This window comes from Egretta garzetta, unplaced genomic scaffold (genome assembly GCF_000687185.1).
Source record: "Egretta garzetta isolate BGI_Z169 unplaced genomic scaffold, ASM68718v1 scaffold304, whole genome shotgun sequence".
Lineage (NCBI taxonomy): Eukaryota > Metazoa > Chordata > Aves > Pelecaniformes > Ardeidae > Egretta > Egretta garzetta.
In genome coordinates this window covers 472,053-484,103 of record NW_009259421.1, presented here as the reverse complement: position 1 = coordinate 484,103, position 12,051 = coordinate 472,053, and the positions used below count along the sequence as shown (strand labels likewise).

General features: G+C 40.1%; 1 protein-coding gene across 1 annotated transcript; it reads right to left on the bottom strand.

The window, feature by feature from the left end:
* Window positions 1-349: 349 nt before the first annotated feature.
* Window positions 350-5,463, bottom strand: RNF2 (ring finger protein 2). The gene is made up of 6 exons (XM_009636901.2): window positions 5,377-5,463; window positions 4,874-5,034; window positions 3,718-3,933; window positions 2,913-3,185; window positions 1,654-1,825; window positions 350-705 (listed from the first exon to the last, which is right to left on the bottom strand). The coding sequence occupies exons 1-6, from the start codon at window positions 5,461-5,463 to the stop codon at window positions 604-606; spliced, it is 1,011 nt and encodes a 336-aa protein (XP_009635196.1). The 3' UTR covers window positions 350-603.
* Window positions 5,464-12,051: the final 6,588 nt, after the last annotated feature.

Genomic DNA, 12,051 nt, shown 5'->3' with positions numbered 1-12,051 from the left:
AAACAGCAAGGTTTTAAAGTGTCGGTTTTCTCACTACAGCTCTATTTGTTCACAAGAAAGTGACTAATAAATCTTTTTAGGGAATCAGATTACCTCTAGCTGCAAGACTATCAGAAATCAATTCTCTAACAATCTTTTATATGGATAACCATTAGCAAATTACAACATTTAACACATTTCCTGGCATATGTTACTATTGAATAGACTTACCGAGCCATCCAATGCTCAATACTTCACAGAGGCTACTATAACTGTGTTAAATGAGTAAGAAATCCAGATTTACCTGGACAAAATTAAGACATTCCAAACCGGAACACTCGTTCAGTTATCATGCATTAGGAACAAAAAAGCATGTCAAACACTGACTGGAATGCACTGGAGAAGATCATTTAGTCTCCTAGGGAAAAGCCAAAAACCCAAAGCAAAGACTAAATTAAATACAACCCAGAATACTGTCTAATCATGTTAATAAGTATACTGAGAGAGCCTGAAGGCATCACGTGTATTGTCCATGAAGATAATGGTGGTGCCTTCTTTTAATATTAAAGAAGTCATAGCTATAAAAAGAGTTAGTCTAGTCCCATCTCAGTTTTCCAGCATAGCTCATTTATGTTCCTTTGTTGGCGCATAGTACAGTTCCATGGGTTTGTTCACTTTCCAGTACTTCTCACTGACCAGTTCCAAGGAAAATGACCCATTTAATACCTAGAAGAGAACACCAAAACAGAAATGAAATCTGACTGCTTGCACAGGTAGTACTGCAGCAACAACCACTGAAGTCAGAGGCATATGCCGACTTAAAGAAGTCACCGATAGTGTGGAACGAGATACCAGCTAACCACTCAGCCTCAAAAAGCAACAGTGCAAGCTATTCTGAACTCCTGCTGATCCCACTGAAACAGCACCGAAAAACAGTTTTGCAAAGTGAATATAGTTGTAAATAAAGTGAAATTTTTCTCCTTCCTCTCTCTGCAAACAGAGTGAGTAGTAGATGTGTATGTACACCAGAAGCACCTCTGTCGAAGGGACAATCGGTAGCCATGTTTGAAAGCTCTTTGACATAGACTCCTGTTGCAAAGCATCTGCCTATCTCTTAACCAGAAGACCGATTTTACTCAGTGCCTTGGTTTCAGATAAATGCCCAAGTGTAAGAAAGACCAGCCTCAGAGTTCAATCTAATTGCGGTATTGCCTTGTTGTACCCATCTATTCTGAAGTCAGCAGCTGAGAGGAGGGATTCTTCCCCAAGCGTACTCACACGTGCTTCAGAGTGGAATATTAGAAGCCTACACAGAAGTGGAGAAATGCCACCTTACAATAGATGCTTCCTATCTGCTCTTGAAACAAGATTCTCAGAGAAAGTAATTTTTTCTTCTTCGATTTTGACTGTAAGATAATGGCTTAAGTCAGCTAGTAGTTGCTAGCATCACTAGATTTTTCCCAAGTAATTTATATGCCTTCTTTTCTACTAACCAAACTTTTGCTGTATACATTTTCCCACAAAGGAGTTAATCTGCTTCTAAACAACCAACCTGGTGCTATGAGTTTTATCCCTAGGCCAACTCAGGAAAAGTCCAGCTGAGTGGCTTTTAATCAAATCTGTACCAAAGATGTATTGATGCGCAGTTTTACTCTTAGAAGACCTTCTACTTACAGTGAACTGCCCGTTGGCAGTAGCAATGTAAATGGTATACTGCTTCTCACTGGCCGTGTCAAGGTTCATCTGGTTTGATTCTCCTTTGCTACGAAGCTCCTCCAAAGCCAATCTCACAGCTAGGTACTTGGACAAGTGATCAACAGTGGCATTGCCTGAGGTCTTGATGTATCTGTGACAACAACCACAATGATAATCAAAGACATTTGAGTTGCAAGTACAGGGAAAGACATCTGGAACACCCTCAAATATTAAGCATCAAGTGTGAAAAGGCTTTTAAAGACAGTTCACAAACAAGAATATTAATCGTTTTCACCTAAGAACGTGTGAGCAGCTTACCAAATTGTATTGTTCCAAAATGCCCTCACATCTTTTTGACATTTCTCCCCCAGGCCCTCCTGCTCTTTGTAGAGAAAAGACAACACGCTGCCCTGTCATCTGCTTAAAATGAAAAACCTAATAACAGATTGTCAAGGGGTTTTGAGAACTATTCATGACTGCTGATGTCTTCTGAGCATAGATACAGTCTCAAGTACCTGGACAGAAAGCCGTAAGGTGCAAGAACTACACACTTTAATTCTTCAAGCAGGACTTAAAGGCTGACACAAATGCTGCAGAGACCTCTCCTAGAAGCTTAGCTTTCCCTTTGCCTTTCAGAACAACCCCCAGAACTCCCTTGCAATTCCAAACCCAAAGAAAAGCTGGCTGAAACTTATATTTATAGGCACTACAGAGGGACAACTCATCAGGAGAGAGAGCCAGGAAGAGGTCTAAGGGAACTCCGTGAGACTGCTCATTGCTATGATCCAAAATGTGTAGTCTGTGCTTGGACTGGATCATGAAAAAAAATGCCAGGAAAAGCTTCTAGCCCACAAATCCCACTGACACAAAGCTGCTCCGAAAACTGCTGACACTTATGCAAGGTTTGTTTATTCCCAAAGAATCTTACAGTAAGTAGAAAGGGGCTGATATTATACCATCATCCTACCACCTACTGTGAACTTCAATGCTATAGAAACCCTTAAAGCCATCTTTATTTGTGATCAAAAGCTTAAAACAGATTGTTACTGTATTCCTGATAGTAGTTGAGCAGTACCATCTACCAGACTTGCTATGGGGAGAGGGAAAGAGTGTATATGTTTAAACAGGGTGTGGTGTGACCCAAGTAAATTGATTTTTAAAAGCCCCACGGAGTGGAAGAAACCAAAAGCAACAGAAAATAACAGCAGAATACATGAAGAGCAATAGAAGACATGTACCTTGTCTGCGCACTGTCATCGTTCTCCATGAGGGTCGGATGAGGCCTGAAGACTAATTCAATTTCACTAGCACCATCCATTACAGGGTCTATTGCCACAGTTGTGTTGTTATTGTCCAGTTCTAGCCCAGAATCATCCGATGTTTTGGTCCTCTTATTACTAGGCCCCGCTTCCTGATTGCTGTGTGTTGAGGCATTGCTACAGTGTGAACTGTCACCATTATCTTCTGCTCCACTGCCATTCTCGATCTGTTGTTTCTTGCCCCTCTGTAGCCTGATCAGAAATAGGTAGAAATAAATGCTAATTCACATTCAGAATCCACCCAGCGTACAGGCCCACTGCTTGTACAACTCCTTCCTCTTCCAGGCTCTTTCATGCCAGAAATTAGACATATGCATGCACAACCACAAAATATTTCAGAGATACTAAAAAAAAAAAAAATAAATAATTCTTGCTTATTAAAAGATGCAATTAAAACCTAAGTTCCAGCATGATGTGCATTTATTTGCATGTAATGGCAATATGTTGGTACAGGATTCATTGTATTGCAGTTTATTATCTAAGACATGATAGCCATAATTTGATAAAGCTAAACTGAAATCTGCTGTCTACATCAGGCTGCCACAGAAGTTGCAGGGAGTGATAAAAAGGTTACTATTAGCAGACAGAAGGTTAAAAATTGTTTTGGCAGACTTCAGCGGAGAGAAGAGGAATCTCAGGCTATACAGGGAGTGAGGACACACTGTGTATTTTTAGTGTTAAGGCAAACAAGGTTACACGTGGACAAATTACGTGGATTACGTACCTGTTCATAGCCTGAATCTTTAATCCTTCCTCAATGCTGTGACTTAAAGCTTGCTGGTTATTGTGCTTGCTGATTCTTGCTAGCACTCTCTCCTGATGAGCTTCATATTCATCTCGGCTTGGATAAATTTTACTGATGAGAGCATCAAAATTGGGATCTGGTCTCAGTGATCTTTTTGAGACTAGCTTTTTACGACACGTGGGACATTCTTTGTTGCTAGACACAAACAAGAAGGCAGAAAATAATACTAACTCTCCAGGAATAACAAAAGTCTGCCCTAATGCTGTAATTCTTAGTGAAAGTGCTCTCCAAGACTCAATATTTATAGTAAATCTGGAATGGGGCTTCTATCTTTTGACAGACCAGGTAGTTCCAGATATTTAAACAAAACCCCCAAACATACATCTCCCTGCTTCACTTTTTTTTTTTTAAAGTATGTTTGAGCAAACTGTATTTAGACTGAAGAGTTCAAAAGTTCCACTCTGCAAAAAAGTTCTTCCCTTAACCCTCTGGATGGATTTTCACCTAGAAGAAATGCATGCCTAGTGCAGATTATATTAAGGCACAGTCTTCCTAGCACTCACAAGACAAAACAGAGACTGAAGAACCTATTCTATAGTTCAAGCACGAATTATTACCAGGAAAACTAAAACAGTCTTGTCCTTCCTACCATTTTGTCCTCATTTAACTAAAATTTCAGGTTCACACTATTTTTTTCCTGTAAGAAGAGAGGCCTCAATAACTGAAACCCTGGCATCTTTACTCCTGATGGTTTTCTTGTTTTCCTCTAATGTATTTTTGCTAATTACTCATCAGAATTTATACAGGCATAGCAAATGAAGTGTAACCTCTTGAACACAGGTAATTGCCATTATCAGAAATAGTAGTGAAGCTTGGAAGCAGGACTACTGCTGGAAGGCCACACAATTTGCAACTTATTAGTAGGAAAAGGAAGAATAAGACAAACGAGACTCATTTTGTAAGTAATGTGGTGTATTTTTGTTTTGCTGTTACTGGATTGGAAAAAAAAAAAAAAAAAAAAAAAAAAAAGGAGGCACGTAACTGTTCCACATCAATGCCCAGGACTTAGAGGATTTCCTTGATCACATTTTCATCTTAAGTGAAATCCCTTTTCCCTGTAATAATATTTACATACCCACTCCTGAGGGCTGTAATGATACAGTCAGCACAGAAGCGATGCAAACATTCTTTTGTTGTCATGGTGTTTTTTAACATATCCAAACAGATGGGACACATCAGTTCACTGTGCAGGCTCCTGGGTGACACCACTATTTCCAAGCCATCGGTGATTGCTTCCTAGCGTAAAATAAATGGAATTTAGTAACTTTCTCACAAAGGCTGCATGTTTTGCTATTCTTTTAAAAGAGAAACACAGCAAAAAGACAAAACAAGACAAATACACAACCACATCAAACATACACATGCTGCTAAAGGAAGGAAAAAAGAAATAAAGATCAAACATCAGTTTATTTTTCCAATATTATAAGACAGCTTTTGTTTTCAGAGGACTTTTTAAACATATACTATAATGTAAAATAGGCAGTTAACACTCCTAAAGGAGAAAGAAAATCTTAAACGTCAAGCTTCATGTTCTAAAATGTGTAAAAAAGCGCCTTGCCATAAAGGCCAGCTCTTTACCTGAGGCGTTCTTTGCAATTCATACAAACTGAGCTCCCATGTTTTGCTTAAAGGTTGTGTCCCATTTGTCTGCACAGCTTGAGACATGGCTGGGAAGAAAAAGAGAGAAACAAGTTGCACACTGACATACACCTGGCTACAGGAGCCAGCTCCCTCTCCCGAGCAGGCTTCTCTGGCAAGCATGGAGACCCCAGGTCCAGACACAGTGGTCTCTGTGCCAAAAAAGGAGAATTACGGGGCGAACACTTGTTCATCCAAGTACCAGGCTCCACTGTGTTACACATGGATAATCCCATGCACTGTACCACTCCAGAAAAACTGAAGGAGTCAGTCAGCCATGAACACTTTGCAAAAATCAATTAAGGTTGTTAAACAAAAGCGACATAGAACTGAAGGCCATACAACTTTGGCTGTGTGGTGCGAAGGCTGCAAATGCCACCTGATGCGGAAAACATCCATAAAACATCCACTTACGAACCTGCATACAGGTCAAGTAGGGTCTACTTCCTAACCCAGTGGAAGGTCAAAATTATACATGTACACAGAAAATTAGGTAAATGTGTTCCCTAGAAGCACACTATAATGCCTTTTTCCTCCTGAAAATATATTACTAGGGGTTTCCAATCAGAAATTTAGAGAATACTGAAAGAGCAAGTAAAACCTAGTCACTGGGTAATTCCAACCAAGACACCCGATTTTCCTGTGCAATCCCACTGGGCTGCAGTGCATAGGCACGTGATTCGCAATGACATGGGGGGGGGGGGTTTTTTTTGGGGGGGGGGGGGGGTGAAGTCAGAACTTTTACACCACCACCACTGCAGAATTTGCTTACAGGCAAAAGCACACATCACCTTTTCATTAAGAAAAATCCTATAAACAAAAAACACCACCACAAAAAAAAAAAAAAAGATCATGCAGAGAGACCACAAAGCTTTCCCATCAAAATTTTGAGATTAGGCAAGACATGGTCAGTGCAGACATGTGAAAGAAAGTCAGGTCAAAACAACAGAAGGAAATTATGTTTCTGAACCGAAACATTTTCACACTGAGGGAGAGAGGGCAATCCTGCCCATCCCTCCAAAAATGCCTGCCTTGAAGCAGGAAAACTCATCCCAGACGCTGTGGTATGTTTGGGAAAAAAAAAAAAAGTAACCATGTAAGAGGCAAGATTGCAGCTGCAGACATTTCTACTAGGTGGAAAAAGCTTTCTTCCTTTCTTTTACAACTTTTATTTAAATCTAGGTTTGTATTTCCAGACCCTTCAAATCTGCAGCCAAATGCAGATTCTATTGGCATCTACCAGGTACATTATAAACCAGTTTCCAATTCATCGAGTTCTATATGAAAGGGGTCAAGCCCTCTGGAGAACAAGGTTACTTTGTAAGCTTTAATTAATTATTGAGGGAAAAGAGAGAGAAGCAGTGCAGCAAAGATTATTATATTTACTTTTATGCAGGCACAGAAATTGGTTTTCCCAGCTCATGAAAAAAGGGTGGGAGGCGGGAAGCCTGACATGAAGTAGCCATGTCTACTATTATGTCTAGGAAGTTAACAAGGGTCTGAAGAGGCATCAAAAGAAATAATTAGGAGATGACAGATCGCCAGCTCCAATTTCTACTATGTAAGTGTTGTGCCCTAAAAATACAGTTTACTCGTCACAAGAGACGTGTTCCCCTGTGTGGATCAGAAAAGTAAGATGCCAGTTAGGACCTCACCTCCCCATTAAAAGTGACAAGCCACCATGACCCAACTGTAGACTGTCAGCTCCCAGTCTGGCCAAGCATTGGACTGTCCTGTCAGGATTCTGGGCACTTCATTTAAATTATTCAGAGGTATGACTTTAATGATGGTATTAAGTGATGCATCTCAGCAAAGAAGCAATGTTGGAAGGAAATAGTATTTCTGTGTGTTCTGATTTCCACTATCATTTAAGGTAATTCCAGGCATACAGGAAGTTGGGTCCTTCGGGGTAAGGATTTTTGTTATGTGTTGTTGCCAGACGGTTGTTCTAACAGAGGCCCAACATTATTATTACATGTCTGCACTACTCTTGAGTGCTTTTAAAGCTGACACATTAATTAACTATCATTTCAACTACTGAGAGAAATTTGTGAAGCTGCTAATCGTTCACACCCTTCCCAAAACCTGCTGAAGCATACAGTCAGACTGCAGCAGATTAAGAGACATAAACCCCAGTAAATCCAGCCTCTCTTAACAGAAAAGCCTGCTCCCAACATTATGCAGCTCCATCACAGTAAAGAGCTCATCTAAGCAGCCCCACAGTAAAGAGATCATCGCATGTACAAATAATATCCTGCCTAAATTTGCATGCTTACACTTGCTAACACAGAAAGGCAGCTCTCTGGGTGCCAGACTGTCAGCCAGCCTATCAATCCGGAGAACAAGTGTATTAACACTATCATTTATACTGCAACCTTGCCTACAAGCCCGAGGCTACACTGCAGAAGACACAGTACAAGTGTCATGATAAGTGATTGACCAGCTTTATTCTAAAAGCTTCTAATGTGATGCTGAGTGCTTCATTCTCACCCCAAGGTCAGCAGTGGTAGCACTCTCAAATTTTAAGATGAAAAACACTGGCCTTAAAGCTATCTGAAAGATGGAGAGATCCACATAGTCCACTTTATTGCTAGCAAACACCTCCTCTGCCTCGGGTATGTACGAAGTAGAAATCTGAGAAACAGTGGAAACATGGACAAGTGAAACATGCTGAAAAGCCCCCCCCCAAAAAAAAAAAAAATCATCAACAACAACAAATCACAGTACACTGCATGGAAGTTTTAATCTGCTTCTCCCCTACAGTTTTCAGATCTGTATTGGGCCTGGAAAATGCACATGAATGAGGCTTGACTTCTCTTCCTTAGGACAGTGTTGGACATTGCATTGGATTACATTTCCTCACACTGCTGAAATCTAATACAGCAACATCAACAGCGGGTGCCAGTATCAGAGACTGAACTCCACAATCAGGAGAAGCGTTTTGACCTAAAATTGCACTGACCACGTAATAGCCACCAAGTATCAACTAGCAGTCTCAAAATCATAACCAGTAAACCATCTCTTCCAAAGTTCTCAACCATGACTGATCTTCTCCACTCACCTGGGGAACAGCGGTAGGAAAAGCCTCTACAACTAGCTGACTCTCCAGTCAAGCTTTACAACCAAGCAGGAAGAGATTGCACTGGCCCCTCGCTCTCAGGTTTAACAGCAAATAGACAACTATACTGGTATCTGTTTTAAGTAAGCAAGTACTCTTTGGAGGCAGTCATTTTCAAAGCACATCCCAAAGAGCACTGCTTAGTTCGTTTGTTGGTCTCCAGTAGAAAAAACCTGAATGAGCAAGACACGACTGGACTCCATCGTTCTCTCTGTTCTTGTGCTGGCTGTGGAGCTGAATTGCTGTGGACAGACCACCTCCAGCTCTCCTTGCCTGGCACACAGGTGAATCTGACAGAAGGGCTTTTTCTAGCTGTTCTGACAGTGCCAAGACATTCACAGCCTGCAACACTAATACAGGTATTACTCCTTACTTAAGTTTTCTTTTAAGGCTGTCCACCGCTATGAGATTTGAAGCAGGCATCTGCTGAAAGAAATCCTGAATGGTGCAGGCCAGACTAGATGATCCTTTCTAAAGCTACAAAATTAGGAAAAGTCTTTCATGAACCAAAGCAAGATTTTTTTTTCTGTTGTTGACGCTTTGTTCAGAGTTAAAAATATAAAGTGGGAAGTTTCTAGACAGAAGGACAACAGACTTTTTTATTAACTACTACTGGCAAGAGGAGGGAAGATACAGAATAAATATAAAACCTTGCATTTATTCTTCAGTGTTGAAATTTATTCCACTGAAATCTCATGTTCTGAAGCTGGATTTTCGCTGACATAGTTCGCTATTCTTCTGCATCCCTTTCAGCATTCTTTTTAAAAAAGAAGTCTTACATAACAATTTTTCTCATGCTCATATTTCCAACTCAAAATACGATGCAGATTTCATCACAACAATATCTACTTCGGTTTTCAGCTATTCAACATTTCAGATCTTTTCCACTTTATAAATGAAAACAAGATCTTTTCTTCACAGGTCACAGCATTGGGAACAATGTGAAGTCAGATATGTCCTGTGAGCCTCTTTTCATCATTAAGTTTTTGAAACAACTTCTAACACATCACAACTTTATGACTTGTCTCTACCCTCTGGATGTAAGAGGAGAGAAACCAGTCGCATGACAGCTGGGCAATACGAAGGGGAGAAGCCACATTCCTGTAGCCAGATCAAACATCTTTCTCTCGGAGGCACTAACAAGTACTAGTTGTTCTGATTTATGCTATACCCAGAGGGCCACCCTTGTCAGTCATTAAAAAAGAAAAAAAACCCTAACCAATATTATAAGGACACCTGCGATCCTTCAGACTGACTCAGTCTTCAAACACAGTAAAACTCTTAAGCACAAACTTCATAATTACAGCGTATGCGCATCCATCACTATCAAAGCAAGAGCTGACTGATAAAACCAAAAGAACGCATTATAAATCTGAGAACCAGAAACGCTGTGAATCTCTTCAGGCTTGATTCCTTGTCACTCCCCAGTTCCAAACAGCAGCTGAAAAAAGGGAAACAAAGCTAACATTTAGTATTTAGTCATAAAACTTGCCTAGTTGCTTTGTGTCCTTTATAGCAGAAAACTTGAAGATGAAAGAGGGAGATTGCTAAAGATTATCAGAATGTGTCAATTTTTTTATTTCTTTGTACCCAGGATGTTTCTCAGTTCTCCACATTGCCAGAACATTAAAAACAAAAGAAAACAAACCCCACCTGTGCTGTTCCTAAGGAGCTTCAGAAACTTGTGATCCATTTTATATAACCAAACTTTATCCAAAAGTTGAATAGCTCCCTAACTACAGCTGGGAGATGAGCCTGCCGGCTTCAGTAACAAGCACCGCATCACTTCATTTGAAAGACTTGCTATTTAAGCCTGATTTCCTTGGAAAACAGAGCTTATACAATCCAGCTCTTTGTGGTCATCCATCTGTAGACTATTTTCCAAAACAAATTTGAGGACAAAAGTCTGGGGTTTAAAAACATAACAACAAATAAGTCCTGTTCCTGAAGCACTAGAAAACAGGCAGACAGTTATAGGAAACAACAACAGTATGAAAGACCCCATTAGAAAAGCCCCTCTGATCTCCTGCCTGCTTACTGATCAGGGAATTTATGCTGGAGAGTCCTTCCAACGTGCTTAGAAAAAACTCCAGCAGAGCAACATCTGCACTTGTCACATGCCACATCCACTTTACAAGCTTTTATACTGAAATATGCTTCATTATTTGCTCAAATGTAGTAATGAGTCACAGTAGGTCGGGCATTCGGGTATCCCATTCCTGAACCTATCCAGTAAAAATAAAATCCAACTGGCAGCAAGTACACTTCAGACCACTCAGAGCTGCAGGCAGACAGGCTGCTCCAGCTACAAGCAGCCAAAGGAAGAGCTCGGCAGCAACATGTCACTGCTCCTGTTCTTCCCTACCTTACCTTTTCAGCGGTTTACCACCAACATGTAGTTGTTCTTTAAGTCTTCTTTCTCAAAATTTGTCATTTGTCAAAATTTAAGATTTCCTTAGTTCTAGCTTGGAACTAACCTTGATGGAGGTCCTGCTTTAACCATGGAGCAGGAGACATCCTACCAGATGACATCCAAAGATCCCCCAGAACCTGAATTATTCTCCAAAACACTTTGCAGTGCCTATTTTAGCCCAGGCAAAGGCTAAAGAGCAACTGCACGCACAATTATGTCAGCCCACCTTGAGATCAGAGAAAGGGTGGAATGGTACCAAGCAGCTGGAAGAGATAACCCACAAACCCAGCTCAGGTGTGGCCACAGCTGTACCAGCTGCTACATAATTCAAAAGTGTACTGATCTCCGATAGTTTCATGAAAAAAAACACTTCTTAGGGGGAAAAAAAAAAAAAGCATCAGGCTCTTTAAAAAAAAAAAAAAAAACCACATTTTTATGCAGTATTAAATCCTTAGAAATCAACTTATTTTCGTTCCAAGTTTTAAAAGGTAAATATTTAGACTTAAAACAGTAAAAGAGTTAGACCTCTGTTTGGTATGCCAAGTTCAACAGCACCTTCAACCATTTCAATTTTTTCTTCCAAAGGATTAGTTCTTTTAAAAACAGGTATCATAGTGCAGTTACTTTGGAAGCTTAACAGGATTAGAGTTTTATATTTTACTCTCTCTTATACTGTAACTAGTATTAGGGACAAATTGCATGTTTTGACAAAGTATTCAACTCAATCTTTCAATTTATTCCATTAAAGCATTCTGAAATTTAAGGGGTTTCTGTTTTTACTTTCTGGCTAAGAATTGGAAAAAAAAAAAAACATTACTTGAAGGAATTAATCTTCACTGCAATTCACTGGCAGCTCAGATTGCTTTACATTTGGGTGTAATCTAGGACTACTGGTACTAGATTACAACCTAGTACTTTTAGTGTTCACTCTTTTCTGAAGTTTCTTTCACCTCTGGATCTCAAAATCCCTGGGGGACAGCTGAATCAGATTCTGGCCTGGAGCTCATTTTGTTCCGAAATTAACTGTTCGATGATCCTGAACAAGTATGTCACTTCATTTGTCTGTGCGCCATCGTTCCCCCCC

What these genes read in the sequence shown, in the direction of transcription:
- RNF2 (XM_009636901.2), bottom strand. Translation starts at nt 5,463, where the DNA reads ATGTCTCAAGCTGTGCAGACAAATGGGACACAACCTTTAAGCAAAACA. An exon ending in AATTGCAAAGAACGCCTCAG is followed by an intron (nt 5,035 to 5,376) that starts GTAAAGAGCTGG and finishes ATTTTACGCTAG; the next exon opens with GAAGCAATCACCGATGGCTT. An exon ending in GATGACAGTGCGCAGACAAG is followed by an intron (nt 1,826 to 2,912) that starts GTACATGTCTTC and finishes TTGTTGTCACAG; the next exon opens with ATACATCAAGACCTCAGGCA.